This window comes from Phaseolus vulgaris, chromosome 4, assembly GCF_000499845.2.
Source record: "Phaseolus vulgaris cultivar G19833 chromosome 4, P. vulgaris v2.0, whole genome shotgun sequence".
NCBI lineage: Eukaryota > Viridiplantae > Streptophyta > Magnoliopsida > Fabales > Fabaceae > Phaseolus > Phaseolus vulgaris.
In genome coordinates, this window is record NC_023756.2 from 47,737,982 (window position 1) to 47,757,878 (window position 19,897).

Consider the following 19,897-nt stretch of genomic DNA (forward strand, 5'->3'; position numbering starts at 1 on the left):
GAAAATTTTCACTTTCTTTTTATAGTTTGAAGCTTTGTTTTGTTTGAATTTTACAATCTAAAAACTTCTGCAATCAAGAAATAAAAATGTTTAAATCTAAAAGTCATTTTTTTAAAACAAAACCCTTTTTCACTATCCATTTTTTTTATCTTCTAAATTGTGAAATTAAAAAATACTATGCCAAATATTAGCTCATTTCAAATTTTAAGATTAAAATTAATTTTAAAACGGAAGAGATTAACTATTTCAGTTAATTTATCTTCCTACATTATTTTTAAATGCCATATTAATTTAGGGACACAAATTAAACTAAAAAAAATCGCAAGTCTTGTCAATTTTGAATTTGAATAACAAATTAGATGGGAAGTCAATAAATCAAATTACTGTGCATTTTAAAATCATATCAGAGAGAATTAAAGATAAAATCAATTAAAAAGGGAATAATATTTGAGTATTTTTTTTTCTAATACTAATATACTTCATTTTTTTTGTCAAGTATTGACTAATTTCAAAACTTATGAAATTAGTTATTTCAATTAATTTATCTTCTTACTTTATTTTTAAATGCTATATTAAAATCTTAATTGGACTGAGTGATAAAAAATAAATTTTTAAAACATTTACAAATCGTGTTAATTTTAGATATATAAAAATTATATGAGAAATCAATAAATCAAATTACCATGTATTTTAAAATTAAAACAATCAAATCAGGGAAAAATAAAGATAAAATTATTTTTAATAATTGCACTAATAAAAAATCAAATACATTCATGATATATTATCAGTGTTTCAAAAGAATCAAATAAGTCAGATTAATATTATCATTTGCATTTTTTACTCTTTAAAAAAAATTAATGTATAAGTATACATTTTTCTATTATAAATGGTCATTTTGGTCCATTTTTATCTTGTATGTAATAATAATAATAATAAAGTTATTGTATTTTCTTTGTTATATATATATATTTTACTTATACGTTTATAATAATTATAATTTTATTAAATTAATATATGAGGTGAATTTACAAATGTTAATAATATATAATTTTATTTAAGTTTAAGATGATTCTAAAATATCAAAATTCGTCAACCTTTAAAGCAACAAATGTTTTCTTTTGAATAACTTGATGCAGTGATAACATAATGAAAAAAATAAATTGTCCAATTATTTTGTTTATTTGTTTTAGAGATATTTGTGAAATTGTTATTGGTACTGATATTTTATTCATATCGATTCTGTAACTTTGATTATTGTAAGTATATTTCCATTAATTTTAAAAATAATTTAATATATTTATACTTTACTTTAACATTATTTTTACAATGTTTAAGATATTTATATTTATATTATTTTTGTATTGAAAAATAAATGCTTATATTTATAGATTTTTTTTGCCATTCAGATAGTAGTAAAACGAGGGAGGTGACAAACATATTTAATATAAACATTTCAAAATACATACAAAGCACTGTATTTAATATTTTACATGTATCAATTAATATATAATTTTAAATTATAGTTAATTAATTTATAACTTATTCGTTACTAATGTTAATATAACTTATATGGATCATTGACAACAGTTGCTAACATTATTCCTCATCGTTTTCACATAATTATTCTGTATTATTACATATAAGAAAATTAACAATTTAGTCATCAAACATATACTATCAAATATATATAGATGCATAATTTTTTTATTCTATTATATTTTCTATCTTAATTATTGATATATAAAAATATTTCCTTTTATATATCGTTATAGATAATAATAATAGTAATAAGTATTAATAAAATCATCATCCCTAATAACCATTATTAGAAAACCTAAATCCAATATTTCCACTTTTAAATTTATTTTTTATCAACTTAATTTATTTCATATACGTTTTTCTATTAGTATATTAATATAACAACTCACGAAAAAAAAAAAGAAATTATATATTTTTTCATATTATTATTTATCTCCCCTTTATTCATTCCGGGGTTTTTTCGAGCCAAACAGGGCTTAATCCCTAAACCCCCACCTTGTATAAACAATTTTCGAATTCATAGGAAGAAACCATAATCCTGCAACTCACCCATCACTGCAATGGCTCGAAATCACGATCCTTTGCATCGACCCACCACAGAGTAACTACTTTTCTTCTTCTTTTCTCTCTTTATTCGTCACTTCACACATTACTTCCACACAAAGTTGCAAATTTTTCGTCGTTGGTTTCTGCTGTGCCGTGCTGTTATTTCAACTTTTCTGCGTTTTCATGCTCAAACATCACGTGGGGTTGAGTTTTATCATTCAGAAAATAGTTTGAGAAAACAGTGCATGGGTTGTATTTTGCACTGTCAATCACTCTCCTTTTAATTGTTTTAACTGTGTAAAAGTTTTTGCTCTTCCTTTGAAAGAGGATTTTGCACTGAGAGTATAATTGAAATTTTGTGTTAATGCTGGTTTTTGTGAACTTAGGAGCAATGGGGGCAACAAGAAACCTGATGATTCTGGTTTTGACCAAAGGATTCTAACTGCTCCTATAAAATCTGCTGTTGACAAGTTCCAGCTTCTTCCTGAGTTTCTCAAGGTATCTTGCTGTGTAGTATGAATTGTAATTACATGGGATTAGGTAATGTAGCTATTGCTGGTTGATTTTCGATAATTTGTTGACACTTTGGCATTTGGTAGGTTAGGGGATTGGTTAAGCAACATTTGGATTCCTTTAACTATTTTGTGAGGACAGAAATAAAAAAAATAGTTCGAGCTAACAATTTGATCAGTGCGACTAGGCACCCACATATATATCTGAGGTATTGATGGTGGTTTGCTTATATCTTTGTCCATTTTGTTGTTTTATACTTTTTTGTGTTTTTGTTCTCTACTATTTCAAAGCTTTATTTGCTTTTGGTTACTTGGTCCCTTCTGCAGGTTTTTAAATGTCAAAATTCGTAAACCATGTATAATGGACGAATCAGTTACTGATGACGTTACTCCGCAAACATGCCGTCTAAGTGATCAAACGTGAGATTCATTACACTAAAAAACATGATCTAGTGTTTTTAATTGGATATTTCTTAGCTATTGATAGAAGTATTCAATGTGCAAATACATTCTAGTCAATCACTTGTTCTATGAAATTATTGTTTTTTTCTAATGTACTTATTGGTTATAAAGGTATGCTGCTCCTATATGTGTTGATGTCGAGTACACACATGGAAGTCGTGATGACCCTCGTCTACATAAAAGGGTATTTGAAAACTACTGTTATCTGACTTTGATGAAAATCTGTGTTATTAACTTTGGCTTTGTTTTTCCTTCATAGCTCAATGTTGAAATTGGAAGAATGCCTATTATGCTGCGGAGTTGTTGTTGTGTCTTGTATGGGAGAGATCAAGCTGAACTTGCTAAACTCGGTTTGTTTGAATTTGGAATACATATGATTATACACACACATATATATATTTTACCATTGTTCTTGTATTTTTTGTAATATAAAATATGTTACCTGTTTTATTGTTCATTTCATCAGGTGAGTGCCCCCTTGATCCTGGAGGGTATTTTGTGGTAAAAGGGACCGAGAAGGTGATATTCTCACTTTTAAGATTTTTAATTTGACATATTAAACTTTCAGTTGTTTTAATTCTGGATCCGTGACACTAACTTTCATTTTTTAAATATAATGTAATATCCAGATATTTTTTCTTTTTTTCTTTTCAAATGATGGTTTTATCTATCAATTTCAGGTGATTTTGATACAAGAGCAGCTGTCAAAGAATAGAATAATTATAGACACGGACAAAAAAGGAAAGTAAGTAATCATTCTTGGTGTGATAGTGCCTTGTTGTTTTCCTTCTGATATCTGCCTTTGCATATAAATACAGGTGTGTTTACATGTCATATAGATACTTACTTTATGCAGATAATTTGAATTTGAATTCTGTTAGTTGTAATCCCTGATTCCCTGTAATAAAAGGATATGATTGTATTTGTTCATGTTCATGTATTAAAGTATACATCTACTAAGACTTGTCTTTCAAGCAATGGAGTTGTAAACAGTTCCCATTTATGTTCATTCCTCTGGTATTAACTGAGTTCAGTTATGTAGGTTGTAGGAGAACATCCAGTTGCCAGTTAGGAGACAAAGAAATATGGAATGAGTTGACTTTGGTCTCATATTCTAAATCATAGATTATTTCTCTGATTTTATGCAAGATGAGACTATGTTGTTAGTATATGTATCTATAACTATAGATAAAGAGGATTCCTTTTATCAACCGCCTTGTAACTCATTTCATTATTTACCCTTTAGGTTTTGTAACTATTTTTTTAAACTCATTTAGTGATTAAGTGAAATAGCACTCTTCTTTAAGCAAGGCATGAGGAATTCAAAAAAAGTTTTTTGCTTGAAATCTCTACCAGTTCATGAATGTGAATAGTATATACATGAGTCAAAGGAAACCGTGAAGTTTTGAGTACAAAAGTATGGTAGTAAAAGCATGAAGTTTCTTCATGGAAATCTCTTTTAGGCTAATATTTTCTTGTATTTTTTTTGACTAAGTGAAGTAGCACTCATTAAGCAAGGCACGAGGAATTCAAAATAAAGTTTTTTGCATGAAAACCCTCTACCAGTTCATAAATGTGAATATATATACACGAATCAAAGGAAAGGGTGTTGTTTTGGAGTACAAAAATATGGTAGTTATTAGGAAGTAGTCTTAAGCCTAACTTAACTTTATAAAACTGGTTTATAAAGTGAGGTTTGTACCACTTATATACTATGAAATGTCTTTATCTTTAGTCGATGTGGGATCTCCAATAGTAGTATAAACATGAAGTTTTTTCATGGAAATTTCTTTTAGGCTAATATTTTCTTCATGTATTTTTTTATTGGTGGATTGCCTTAAGTTCTTGTTTGTACTCAGTGATCCATTCTATCTGTCCATGAATTCTTTCCTTCCGTCTCCAAAATAAATAGATCATATGTTTGACAAGTAGTAGCACAGCACTCAATTAATTGCATCTTTATTGGAGTAAACGAATTTGTATTCTTGTTTGTAGATTGAAACTAATTTTTTAATGGGGTAAGGTCATAAGGCTTAAATGTTGTTGGATGTTATCTTTTTCTTCTCCTAGCTGTCTATTATTCTTTACATCTAATTTGGCTGTACATTCATGTCATTTATGTAAATTTTCATGAAACTTTCATGCACTCCATAAGGGTTTACCATGAAGTGAAGTAGCACTCTTTAAGAAAGGTGGGAGGAATTACAAGAAAGGATTTTTGCACGAAAATTTTCTAACCAGTTCATAAATGTTAATTATATTTTATGCTTTATATGCATGAATCAAAGAATATTATGAAGATTTGGAGCACAGATATATGATGGTAAAAGTGTAGAGTTTCCTAATGGATATCTCTTTTGGGCTAATGTTTTCTTGTTATTTTGGCTTTCAGCATAGCTGCATCTGTTACAAGCAGCACAGAGAAAATAAAAACAAAGACCATTATTGTAATGGAAAATGAGAAGCTTTGGTTACATTTGAATCAATTTCCTAAAAAGGTTTTCTTTTTGTACATTTTAAATGACTTATTTGCTTATATTTAGCTCTCTCTTTCCATTAAAACTAGCTCCTCTTTCCATTAAAATTATTCTATAGGTTCCTCTAATGGCAGTTATGAAGGCTATGGGGATTGAGAGTGATCAAGAAGTTACACAGATGGTTGGAAGAGATCCTCGTTATAGTTTTCTACTATTGCCCTCTTTTGAGGTAATTAAAGTACATACTTGTTATTTAAAGTATTATGACACTTCTATCCATAATAAATTATAGGAGTTGAAGAAGCAAAGGACTTCTACAATACATTAAATGCTTCTCTGTTTATTTTTAGTGATCTTAAGTAAATTTTATTGTTATGTATTTATCAATTAATTATGAAATATGTTTTTCACAATCAGGAATGTAGAAAATGCAATGTATATACACAAGAGCAAGCATTGGAGTACCTTGATAAGATGGTGAGCTGGCAGATTTACTATTTGAGTTTTTTTTTCCTACATCAATATATCTGTCTGTTGTATTGTATCCAGTTTCCTTAAATATCCAGTTAGTCTCCATATTATGAAGAGCTCAGCATATATGTGTGGGTACCTTCTCAGGGCAGGATTGTTAGTTCCAACAGATTTGTAGTGTTCTGTTTCGTTGTTCTTCTTATTATATGGATTATTCTATTCTATATTGATTGGCTTCCCTAGGTGAACTATTCTGTTATGAAAAAAGTTGTTAAAAGCTGTTGTGTACTCTTCTAAATTTTTTCCAACCCACAGATGTACTTGAGTAGTATAATAAAAATGACAATATTGGCAGTTTCTGATTTTGATTTATACATGTTCTTCAACTTTCTAGTTTTAGATAGATGCATGTAATTTCTTATTCTTCTGTATTTATTAATGACTTGTGCACCTACCAGGTAAAACGTTCCATGTATTCAAGCAATTCAGCTGAGAAGGTTTCTTCGCCCTCTGTCTCTCTTGTGAAGTTGATTTTTTTTACATTATAATGCTTTGGATAAAATAATATATTAATTTATGTTTTTTCTCTTCAATTTTGTGCTTTTTTCATTTGAACCATCTATATAGGAAGGAAGAGCATTTTCTGTCCTAAGAGATGTATTTCTTGCAAATGTTCCTGTAAGATTTCTTTCAAACTTCAGCATCTCTTAAATTTTGTGCGTTTGTTTGGGATAATTTGATTTCATTCTATTCAGTACACAAGAGAAAGTATGAAAAAAATGTGGGACAGATGATTTTGAATATGCTTGAGTTCACTGAGCACTAAGCAGAATGTTATATTAATACACAAAAAAATTACAAGGCTAACAAATTTTAAATGCAATTGGAAGATGGATAATGAAGGTTAACTCTATCTCCTAATGTATATTGGAACTGCTATATTCTGTACAATGAACATTTATTCTGAAGTGAACACTAATTCTGAATATATTGCTAACACTCCTGTTCTAGATGGAGTATAGAGATCAACTTTAGCCAGATTGTTGGTGACACAATTAAAAAAATTTGGTGAACAAATATGCCAATGGATCATTTTGATTTTCTAAAGGTGCTAATTTTTCCCTAAGTGATCTTCTCATGAATAAACTGAAAATCAACTACTATTTGTTTAGTTTGCTAATTGAAAACTGGGTTGGGAGCAATATGATGAGCTACATGATTATCTTGACTTACTGTGTCATAGTTCGAATGTTAAAAAAACTCTAACTCTTTAACACGTTTTGACCAAATTAGTTCACAAGTAATTATTTGAACTACAAAGGGAAATAGTTTCATTGATAACAATCTCAACAATTACATTCTCAATTCTTTATTTGTAACAATCAATTGCGCTGAAATAAGAAAACAAAAGTATGCAGAAATAAAAAAAAAAGATTCTAAAGATATTTAACCTAATCAATGTGGAGATCCTAAAGATATTTTATCTTAAAAAACTGCTATTTACAAGACTTCCCCGTCTAGTTGGTAAATAAATATCAATCATCCCCAACTTGTCTACACGATCTTGGAATTTGTTATAATGAATCTCCTTACTGAAAATGTTTGTTATTTGAATTTTTGTAGGACATGAGTTGTTACACAAGATGTCATCTTCTAGAGAAAGTCTTGTAGTTACAACCCATGTCCCTACCAAGACTTTAGATTGTGGACATTTTCACTACGGCTTCTTCACGGCAGATTCTAGGATCTTATAGATAAGTTGAAAATAATTGATATTAGTTTACTAACTTGAGGGGAGGTATTGTAAATAATGGTTTATTAAGATAAAAGTATCTTCAGGATTCATTCTGAAGTAACTTGTGGTACATTGAAACTATTGTACTTTTGTGCATTGACACTATTGTACTTTTGTGCATTGAAACTATTACCTTAAGGTTAACTCTATTTCCTCAAGGTACACTAAAACTACTGTACCTCTGCATTTAATTCCAGATCTTTTAAACTTCACTACATCAGTATATATGTAATTCGGCTTACTTGTGTTTGGTTTGGTCTGAGTTGTTTCTTTTGTAATAAATAGGTGGATGGAGATAATTTTCGGCCAAAATGTATATATGTTGCTGTTATGATGAGACGCATAATGGATGCAATTTTGAATAAAGATGCAATGGATGACAAGGTAGTATCTATTTCTGTCTACCTTTTTTATTTTTTATAAACAAAGAATTTACTATTATTGTAGAAGAAAAAGATACACATGCAAGATAATAAGAAATTCTCATGAACTAACCAAAAAACAACAAAAAAGTTAAATATTTAAAAAAGGTCTGTTGATCTAACTAAGACCCCCCCCCTGACTGGGTGACTCACATATGGATATGTGCTGTAACTGATGATTGGAGCCAATCCATTAGGAGCTGATATTGGTGCTTCTAAAGATAGTATGTGGGGTTGATGACTCCGAAAGATATTCACAATGAAGAGAAAAATTAGTAATCATCTTCTAATTTGATTTTTATTTTTACAATATATCATCTACTAATGTTTCTTTAAACTTGTAGGATTATGTGGGTAACAAGCGGTTGGAGTTATCTGGCCAGTTAATATCTCTACTTTTTGAGGTACTATTGTGTTTAATTTGACATGTCCCATGCTTTTGCAGAGATACTCTGTACTTTGTACATTTTTAATTTCAATTGAATTATTTGACATTCTTCTTTCTGGTTCAGGATCTCTTCAAGTCAATGGCAACCGAAGTTAAAAATTTGACAGACAAAATGTTAGATAAGCCGGACAAGGCTAGGAATTTTGACATATCTACTGTAAGCACTCTCTAAATCTTCTTGAGTCAAATTTAATCTTACTAAAGCTGTTCTGAATCTCTGGCTTGTCACTTTAAAGAGTTTCTTTTATATGGTTCTCTTTCTATCCGACTCTCTTCTTGATTTGGGCTTGTTGTTCCTAGTTGATGCTGATAGGGACTTTGGTATTATGGGGTACCTAAGTCCCACGTCAAGTTTTAAGGAATGCTGGTGGTGTATTCAAGTCTTTGGCTTCCCTCCCATAATAGCTGCCTATTGAGGGTGGGTTTCCCATTGCTTGGGTGCTTATCAATGCCTAATAGGCATGGTTGTTTTCCTAACCCAAATGCCCGAAGCTAGTGATGCAGTAGTTAGTAGATTACTATAGCAGACTAGTGGTGATATAGCGGAGCAGCCTTGGGATTCATATAGCAGAGTGGTTTTCTCTTTCCAGCTATAGAAGCTCTTTGGTTGCTCTTGCAGCAATATCATGATATAGGGTTCAAAAATTATTTTCTACCGCTGAAATAAGGTTTTTTTCGGATAAATTGTGATTTATCCCTCATATCTTAATGCATTTTGGGTAATATGTATTATAAATATTTAATTATTAATACATAGTATAAATTTTTTGTTTTGTATTAAAAAATGAGTTTTAGCTTAACTTATCCTCACAAAACTAGCTTGTAAGGAGAAGATTGCTCCCACTTATATACTGTAAATTGACCTTATTTCTAGTTGATGTGTTATTTCCAACACACCCCCTCACACCGAGGCATGAACATCTTGTGTGTGAGACTAGATATTTATAGGTTTTTCAACGGCTGCTGGATAGCAGGTGGCGCAATACCCCACAAACCACTTTAGGATAGACTCTGATATCATATTAAAAAATGAGTTTAAACCTAACTCATCCTCTTAAAACATGATTGTCCCCACTTGTATATTTTTAATTGGCTTTATCTCTAGTCGATGTAGGATCTCCAATAACATTAAATATATAAAATATCGGCCATCATTATATAAGATTGACAACTATGGTTAGTCAAAATCCTGTGACATAATTTTGGTTGTCAGCTTATTACAATCTCTCTTAGGTGCAAATATTTTGTTATTTGAGATAAAAGTGGGCAATTTCTCATTGCTTTCAACAGATATGAAGTTGACTAACAAGTAATCAGCATCTGAACAGAATGTTATTTTTATCTTGGAGTGATGATTTGTGGGGAATCTCAAAGTTGAAATGTAGCTGAAACTGTATTTATTCATGTGTTATCAATGTAAAATCCATAAGTGGTGATGATTTTCATTTTATCATGTTTGTTAAGAATTGTTGTTCATTGCTTTGTTCTTTTCAATCTGATCTTAGCATGCCCGATTTTCTATTTACATTTTTTCTTTGGAAATGTTCATAGCTTCTTAATCGGACTCAGAATATCATCACTCTAGGCCTGGAAAGAACTCTCTCCACTGGTAATTTTGAAATTAAAAGATTCAGAATGGAAAGAAAAGGAATGACACAGGTTGTATATTGTCTCCCTTTCAAATATTTTTTCTCTTGATACTCACTATGACAAAGTCACCTGCTCTTGCTCAGGAACTTGGATTTATCTAGCACATGATATAACCCTCTAATGAAATTTCTCTTTTCACAGGTGTTACAAAGGTTATCATTTATTGGTGCTATGGGCCACATGACAAGAGTCTCACCACAGTTTGAGAAGTCCAGGAAAGTAAGTGGACCTAGAGCTTTGCAGCCTAGTCAGGTGAGATGCAGTCTAATTTTGTAGCTATTTTGATGGATCGTTCTCATGTTTTTTTGAGTTATGGATAGAAAAAGCAGGGATTGTATTATCCTTGTACTCGACCTTGCTTGGTGGATAGAAAGACTTGTGTTGTATTCTTGTTTTGCTTAGGCTTTTTATTCTTTTTACTTTAACTTATAAAATCTTATATACTTATATTTATACCTTCTTTTCTCATCTCTTCCATTTGATAGTGGGGCATGCTTTGTCCTTGTGATACCCCTGAAGGCGAGTCTTGTGGACTGGTAAAGAATTTGGCTTTGATGACTCATGTTACTACTGATGAAGAGGAGAGCCCCTTAATTTCTATGGTATGTTTTGTTATATTACAGGTCAAGATATTTTCCTTTATTATTTATCATTGTAACTACTTATGTAAATATTTGTAGATGTTATATCCAGGTAGTGGGATTTATGGCATCTTCTAATTTTTGAGGTTAAAATTCAATTTAATAGTTACATACTAATACTTTACCCTGTACCCATTCCTTGGAGACTAACCTTGACCAAATACTTCTGTTTCACGTAGTTCTCATTGTCTCCATGAAGTTTTGACAGTTGTGAGTTTGGAGGAAGTTGTAATGATTTTACTAATGGGTCTCTTTTAGCTGCCTTCAATTAGACATCTGTAATCCTCCATCCAGTCAATGCATAATAGTTTGGACTCAAAAAACAGATAGGGCACATTATAACACCTCCAAATGCCACCAAACTGCTGCAGCCATGGATCCACTGGGCTTTGTTTTCAACTAAAAAATGCCCTACCTTGTTGGGTAAATGAAACCTGTTGAAAGAGAGAAAATTTGATGCAAGAGATGCTGAAAACTGCATGTAGACCAGACAACATGGTCCACTCCATATAAGTTGATGACAATAAATACTTGATATGATATGATTTGCCTATAAATCATATTCTAATAAATCTATTTCTAATTATCAAGATCCTAATAGATCATCTAAGATACTCTAAAATATTGTAAGATATTATCTTTAGACATTTCTAACAAAATCCATCGGCAGCCAAACTCGTGCACTTCTCACCCCTCAATAAAAACTTGATCTCCCCAATCCTCAAGATTCATTATGTTTGGGCTGGCACAGACATTTTTCGTCCCCCAACAGTCTTGGTCAGGCTCCTTTGCCGTGAGTTTTTCTTTTTTTGGGTTTTCTAGAAAGGCTGTTGAAGATGGCACTAGACCCTAGATACCATGCAGAAAGCGAGAGGGAGAAAGAGTAAGGAAAGATAAAGTAGTTGCATGAACTATAAACTGTAGTGACCCTCATATTTATAGTATTAGGTATTGTACATAAAGGCACAAATAAATCTCAATTTTTTTGAGAAATACGATACTTAGAAGTTATAATGTTCTTGGAGACACTGGAAATACTGAAAAGAAAAAATAATTGGCTTTAAGACGTGTTTCTATCCGTGTTCAAAGATGTAAAATAGTTTACTTGGAAACTTTTTCAATAAAGGGTGCATTCGGTTCATTTTGGATAAAATTGAAAATTGTTATTTTCTTTTCATAGTTTCGGATGAATGAAAATATTTTTTTATGTTAAAAATTTGGATTCGGAAAAAGACAATTAAAAATGTTCAGTTATATAGAGGTAGAACAGAAAAAGTCTGAAAAATTTTCAGTATCCCGTCACACCCTTTGGTTTTGGGAATACCGTGTCCTTTATAGTTTCTCTCTCTCTCTCTCTTTTTCCAGAAAAGCTTTTCTCATAAAATTATTGAATAGTCACTGTGCTTGTATTTCAATGTACATTGTTTGATATAGATTTAAAATATAGGAGATTTCCATATACTTCATTTTTTAGTGTAGATGTATAGCATTGTTTAGTGTTTCATTATTTCTGTGACAGTGCTATTCATTGGGTGTTGAAGACCTGGAACTTCTCTCTGCAGAGGAGCTTCACACACCTGATTCCTTTCTTGTCATTCTAAATGGTTTAATTCTTGGAAAGCATAAGAGGCCACTGGTATTTGTTCTCTCTTTTAAATTTCTAAAGAAATATTCGCTCATGATTCTATTATTATTATTATGTTTTGTTAACCATATCATTTTCTTTTATTCAAGCGTTTTGCTACTGCAATTAGAAAATTGCGGAGACGTGGTAAAATTGGCGAGTTTGTAAGTGTCTTCGTCCATGAAAAGCAGGTGAATAATACTGTTCTTGTTTTCTCCCAACATAACCCCCTTGTGTAATTTTTCTGTTTTATACTATTTCGATCTTGTGTATTTTACTTTTTTAGGGGCTACAGTTTGCTCTAAATCATAATATTTATTGTACTTCAACAACTATTTTAATGCTGAAAATATGTGAATACGGTCTCAATGGAAAAACATATATGTTTGCAGAACTGTGTCTACTTAGCTTCTGATGGTGGTAGAGTTTGCCGTCCCCTGGTCATTGCTGACAAGGGAATATCAAGAATCAAACAGCATCATATGAAAGAGTTAATGGTAAAGTGTATTCTTTCATCCTGGAAACAAAGAAAGTATCTTGTGAAAATTCAATTTTATACTTTTTTCAGGATGGAGTACGCACATTTGATGATTTCTTACGAGATGGCTTGCTTGAGTATCTTGATGTTAATGAAGAAAACAACACTTTGGTTTGTTCTACTCTAATTACATTTAATTTTTTATTTTCAGCTATGACATTCTATCTTATTCCTGACAGCTGATAGCCTCAGTTGCCTTTTCCCTCTGTAGATTGCTTTATATGAAGGAGATGCCACATCAGAAACTACGCATATTGAGATTGAGCCTTTTACCATCTTGGGAGTTATTGCAGGGTTAATTCCATATCCTCATCATAATCAGTCACCTAGAAACACATATCAGGTTCCCCTTCCTCCTTTCTTCTATATCTACAACTTCCTGAATTTTTCTCTTCTATGAATGAAGTGGGTTCTCTGCCAACTTGAAATTACTATTGTTTTGCTCACTGTAGTGTGCTATGGGTAAGCAAGCGATGGGAAATATAGCATTTAATCAGGTCAGTAAAGTTCTCTTATATGACTTGAGTTTAGCAATTGCATGAGGTATAGACTTAATGAAATTATTCCCAGTTTTAAAAAACCATCATGTTTAGACCATAATGCATGCGTGCAAGTAAGTAAATACAAGCCTGTAAATTTGTGTTCACATGGGTCCAGAGTTAAAATTCTAAATATTTGCAAAGGATCAGATTTAAAGTAATTTATGAATGCTTATGGTGTGTTGGGTAACTATATTTCTTCACTCGAACGTAATTGATGAGCTTATATCTGTCTTGTTGTATGTAGCTGCGCCGGATGGACAGTTTGCTTTACCTACTTGTTTATCCTCAACGACCTTTACTGACAACAAAGACCATTGAGCTGGTGAGTATAATTGATTAATTTCTCACTGATTTGAAGGGCTTTAACTAACGTATTTCATTTTAGGTTGGATATGATAAACTTGGAGCAGGTCAAAATGCCACGGTAGCTGTAATGAGCTATAGTGGTTATGATATAGAAGATGCGATTGTCATGAACAAGGCATCTCTTGACCGCGGGTTTGGTCGTTGTATAGTTATGAAGAAGTATGCAATTTTATTTGGTGTTTTTCTGTTTTCGGTTGCAGCATATTTTATTGTCTAAGCTTTTTAAGGTAGCACTTTTGACCTTGATGTTCCCATATATATAGGTATAGTGCGGTCATTCAGAAGCATTCGAATGACACATCAGATCGAATACTTAGGCCTAATAGAGCTGCAGACACTGCAGGACGAATGCGGGTAATGTCTTCATAGTGAATCCAAATTAATTATTATTTCATTTTACTACAGTCATTTGCTTAAAATTTGTTTTAATTTATCTTATAAACCATTGGATAATGTGACATTACTAGGTATTAAACTTAGTAAAGTGACACTTTACTAACTGTTTTTCTTAAAAGTAAATTTTATAAATCTAATTGTTAAACTTAAAGGTTTATAAAGTATATCAAGTTTACAAAATTGCATACAATTTAAATGGTTGGTAGATAACTTTGTTTCTTAAGCATGTGGCCAGGGATACGATCTCTGGTTTGTAATTGTATGTATGGAAAAACATCTGCTGGGAGATGCCTGCCCTTAAATGGATCTAAGTACTTAAACAAAATATAAGTGGAGGTTAAAGCTAGGAAAAATCTAATTATTTTTTATCTTAATGTGGGACTCCTAACACACTCCCTGTCACAAAAGTGGTAAAAGGCCTCCTTAGTGGCAGCAATAGTTGGGCTAGCAAGATTTCAATCGAGCACAGAAGTGAGATCTGTACTCACAAAGTAACAGGCAAAATACACATTATATAATACTTATCATGCGATATCAAGGTCTCAGCAGTAGTTTTAGGGGCTGATTTATCAGAGCTGTTATGTCTTGTTGGTCAAGTTTTAAGTACTGAATATAAATGTTGTATGTCATTATGGTACAGATTTATCGTGTGCCACTAATCATAAGTATTTATTATATTTAATGTCTTAGATGACCTTGAGTTGGTTTTATAAATAGCAAGGATGGATAAAACATTTATGCCCCATCTTGAGTGGGAATGGTTGAATTAATCACATGCTACTTATGCTTCTTGTTTACATTGTATTTGTATATCTTTCTTGAAGTATTGTAATTTATAACATATATGAAAGTGTCGATATGTAGTGTTATGATTACTATAATTATGTTCTTCTGATATGCGGAAACCAGATTACTGTGTTAACACACCACACAATTCCTTGTACTCTTTTACCTGTTATTATTGATTCAAATTATATAGTTTTCTGAAATTGTTTTCTATGCCACTGGGTATTTTCCTGCTCCCTGTAGATACTTGATGATGATGGTATTGCTGCTCCTGGGGAAATTCTTAAGCCTTTTGACATCTATATAAATAAACAATCACCAATTGATACACGGACTCCCAGAACAGGAGCTGCTGGAAATTTGCCCGATAGGTTTGTTTGTTTTTTTTTTTTAAATATGGGTTTAACTATTCTTGGTTCACATTTTTTCTATTGTTTCCTTTTATGCAGTGCATATCGGTCGAATTCACAATCATTCAAGGGTCATGGAGGAGAAGTAGTTGATAGGGTGGTTCTATGCTCTGATAAGGATAAAAACATGTGTATCAAATTTCTGATTCGACACACTCGTAGGCCTGAGGTAAAGTCGTTTATGGTTTATCATGATTTAGTGTTATTGGTTAGAAAGTGTATTCATTTCTAGTTTGAATTTGTTGCATTAGCTTGGTGATAAATTTAGCAGCAGACATGGACAAAAAGGTGTTTGTGGAACTATTGTCCAGCAAGAAGACTTTCCATTTTCTGAGAAAGGCATTTGTCCTGATCTGATCATGAATCCTCATGGTTTCCCAAGGTACTATAACTCATTTTACATGTCATTTTTCCTCGTGTTATGTAGGTAGGGAACACAACAGTAAGTATATTTAAAGATTATTGTTACAACTGTTGTAAGAATACTTATCTAGATTTGATAGCCTATTTGGCACAGATCAGAGTATTAGTCAAAAAACTTACCATCTCTCGTCCTTATTGAGTAGAAACAAATTTATTTTTAAATGAATAAATATATAATATAACATGTTTTAAGATGGGAACTTATTTTTTTTAATGGTATCAGTCGAATGACGGTTGGAAAGATGATAGAGCTTCTTGGAGGAAAAGCTGGGGTTTCATGTGGTAGGTTTCATTATGGCAGTGCTTTCGGGGAAAGAAGTGGACATGCTGACAAGGTTGAAGCCATAAGGTATCTGTCTTGATTATTTTTTGTACGACATTCATTGATTTATCTATATATCTATATTCTAATAGTTTCATGCTTTTACAGTGAAACTCTTGTGAGTAAAGGCTTCAGCTACAGTGGGAAAGATTTCATTTATTCAGGTTTTTATTTTCTTATTTCATATTACTATTGGATTTGTATGCAATGTATTTATGGCAAATATCATCATCAAACACCAATACTTCAGTTTACTTTACGTAATGTATTTGATACTGGTACTTTTAGATACTTCACCGAAATATATTTGTGGAGTATCTAAGTTTCTAAAAATGAAAAATCCAATACAACTAACATACGAGGCCTAGAAGATATATAATATAGAAATATTGTCTGTTGATGAATTCAAGAAAGAAATGAGATTGATACTATCATTCTTTGTAGATAATAGAGAGTGATTTATGTTGACAATGATTTTTAGTTTTTATTGGTTTTAGTAACTTCTAAGAAGTATGTTCTCAATTTAAATTTGCGAAATTGCAATAATACATTTTTTTATGTTATATGAATTTCTACATATCTAAACATGTATCTTACACATCATATGTTTTGAAATATTTGTATGGCAGTATCCAATATGTATCATTTGGATACACATGTTGTATATGTGCATTATAAAATAGTGGTGAGAGTTTGAAATTTCTAATAAAATATTAATTATTTATATTTTGACAAGAATAAGGGTAAGGTTTGTACTCTAGTTTTCAATGCTACATTAAGTTTTACACAAGAAATGCTATTTACCCTCTTATATGGGTGCTAATTTTCTTTTTTCAGGTATTACTGGGTGTCCACTGCAAGCATATATTTTCATGGGTCCAATTTACTACCAAAAATTAAAACATATGGTTAGTGAAGTCCTTTCAAAGAATACTTTCTCTTGAGTACCTACCACAAAAAACTAATAAAATACTGATATACCATGTTCCAGTTTGCAGACAAGGGTTTCAAAATATGTGTCTGGTCCATTTCTTTATATTATTATGTAGTTGTTCTCCTTTGATTATTTAGGAAACAATGAACTACCATTGGCTTGTTTCATGAAGCATGAAATTAAAGAGAGCATAATTCCCGTAATTACATAAATTAACAATTTTCTAACAAATATCTCAACAATATTTCCCACAATACTTAAGCACTATCTCACTATTTAGGTATAATTGTTCTTAAACAATTAGAATCTTCTGTTCCTAGTGTGAATTAGTGTTGTAGAATATTTCTATTAGTAAGAGACCTGGAGTTGTCATTCTTGGTTAACAATAGGTTAAATTAAAAATTTATGGCTAAACTCTGTTTTTCAATTTGAACAATTCAACAAGAAACTTACAGTTTTGGTTCTTACATGTAAATCAGTTAATACAAGACACCATTTTTTCCAACACTGTTATAACAATTGATTTGTTATATTTTTTATGCATAGAGAACAAAATTGACTTGTTACTTATTTTTAATTTAACCTGTATAAATGCTTGGACAAAGTAATATTTTTTCTTTATAAGTTGTAACTTGTCTGTATTAGTTCCTGAAGCAACAGCTGTGGTGTTAATCAGGTTCTTGATAAGATGCATGCTCGCGGCAGCGGTCCTCGTGTCATGCTAACAAGGCAGCCTACAGAAGGGAGAGCTAGAAATGGAGGTATACTATTTATACTTTTTTGATGAGTTTTAGAATTTATTTCATGATTCACATCATTCTTTTCTTATAATTATTTCAGGTCTTCGTGTTGGAGAAATGGAACGCGATTGCTTGATTGCATATGGTGCTAGTATGTTAATTTATGAGCGACTTATGTTGTCTAGTGATCCTTTTGAAGTTCAGGTAATAATCTGGTGGACTTTATCTTACTATCACTGCAACTACCAGTTTTGTTTCATTTGAAAATGAATATTATTGAATGGGAAGTTTTGCCATCACATTTGGGGTGGCTTGCCTCAACTAAATACCTTCTTTTCTTTTGATGGGAAACTCTTCAGTTTCTGAAACTTTTTATAAAAACTCTCATGTTAGACATCACTACGAAACTTGACATTTCAGCTAGGCTGGCACCTCGAGTAACTTTAAGATCAAACTTACTGATGATTATAATTTCCTTTTTACACAGGTATGTACAGCATGTGGGTTGTTAGGATATTACAACCATAAGCTGAAAACTGGTATCTGTTCATATTGTAAGAATGGAGACAAGATTTCCACCATGAAGCTGCCATATGCATGCAAACTCATGATTCAGGTATAATGCATCATTGGTAGAACCTATTTTAGGATAGTACATCTTAATAATTAGGAATGAATCATTGTAATTATACTAATATACATATATATTGAGAGCCATACTTTATATGATTCTACTTACTGTAAATTTGAAATTGCTCTCAAATTCGAATTGAAACCATTCCACAATCTGATTAGCAGGCTGGTAGATATGTTAACATAAAAAAATTACTTTTAATGTTCAATGAAGCTTTGTTTTAGCTGCCAATGTTGTCTGAAATTTACAAAATTTCTCATGCCAAGCAATTTGCATTTTATTTGATTTGTTGATTTTGTCTTACTTCTTTTGTTCTTGATCAATTTGATTTGATTCTCAATTTCCAGGAACTCCAATCGATGAATATTGTTCCCCGTTTAAAACTGGCAGATGCTTGAGATGATCCAATTATTGAGAATGCACAGATATCACTGTTTGGGTAAATTACAGTGCAGAAAAATTGCCATTGACAACTGTTCATGAACTTCTGCTAATTCTTTTGTATATTCTTCTGTTCAATTTTGCTCAACCCTCCCTTTCTTTACACTGAAAAAATTGTAAATCTTAGGACCTGTTTATTTATGTTTTTTTTTTAGTTTAAAAACATTTTGTAAAGCTATTGTGTACTGTTCAAGTGTCAATTTCTAAGTTAAAATTGATCAATATTTGAGAATTGTTTGTAAAGAAAGTACTTTAGAATAAAAAATAGACATTAGTTAATGCAGTATCTCTTTCTCAAATGACATTCTAATATATATATATTCTAAATAACAAAGCAGTAATTTACAATTTCATGGTTTTGCCATAATAAATTCTAAGACACGAAATAAATAAATATTGGTATTCAAGATATATTTCATTTTTCCTGTCATTTAAAAAAAAAATATAATTGTTCAATGGTCATTCTTTAATAATTACTCATAAAATGAAAGTATAATCAAAATAGAATAATAAAATAAAAGAATAAAATAGAAATAAATTTGTATTTATAAAAAATAGTTATAATAGAAAATTCTCTTTTTATATATATAGGTATAGATTAAAACATGTTTTCATCCGAAAATCTCTTAACTTACAAATTAATTTTACCAACTCAAGTAATTTTCTAAGAGTTGAGTTATATGTTAACATATCAATATTTTAAATCACTAATATTGATTTAATCCGTAAGAATGTTGTATTTAGAAGGCATCTATCTTTTTCGTCGTCGACTGTAAAA

General features: G+C 31.0%; 1 protein-coding gene across 1 annotated transcript; it reads left to right on the forward strand.

Moving 5' to 3' along the window:
* The first annotated feature begins 1,998 nt into the window (after window positions 1-1,998).
* LOC137838172 (DNA-directed RNA polymerase III subunit 2) lies at window positions 1,999-19,366 on the forward strand. The gene is made up of 38 exons (XM_068647420.1): window positions 1,999-2,140; window positions 2,472-2,583; window positions 2,685-2,806; window positions 2,925-3,017; window positions 3,171-3,243; window positions 3,319-3,409; window positions 3,526-3,578; window positions 3,740-3,804; window positions 5,452-5,557; window positions 5,655-5,765; window positions 5,954-6,013; window positions 6,466-6,504; window positions 6,635-6,685; window positions 8,088-8,186; window positions 8,569-8,628; window positions 8,737-8,829; window positions 10,224-10,331; window positions 10,464-10,574; window positions 10,808-10,924; window positions 12,483-12,599; window positions 12,698-12,778; window positions 12,980-13,084; window positions 13,156-13,236; window positions 13,337-13,468; window positions 13,578-13,622; window positions 13,912-13,989; window positions 14,053-14,192; window positions 14,297-14,387; window positions 15,459-15,586; window positions 15,665-15,794; window positions 15,877-16,007; window positions 16,272-16,397; window positions 16,479-16,534; window positions 17,208-17,278; window positions 17,981-18,065; window positions 18,145-18,248; window positions 18,532-18,660; window positions 19,026-19,366. Exons 1-38 carry the CDS (start codon window positions 2,100-2,102, stop codon window positions 19,074-19,076), a joined length of 3,486 nt encoding a protein of 1,161 aa, XP_068503521.1. The 5' UTR covers window positions 1,999-2,099; the 3' UTR covers window positions 19,077-19,366.
* Window positions 19,367-19,897: the final 531 nt, after the last annotated feature.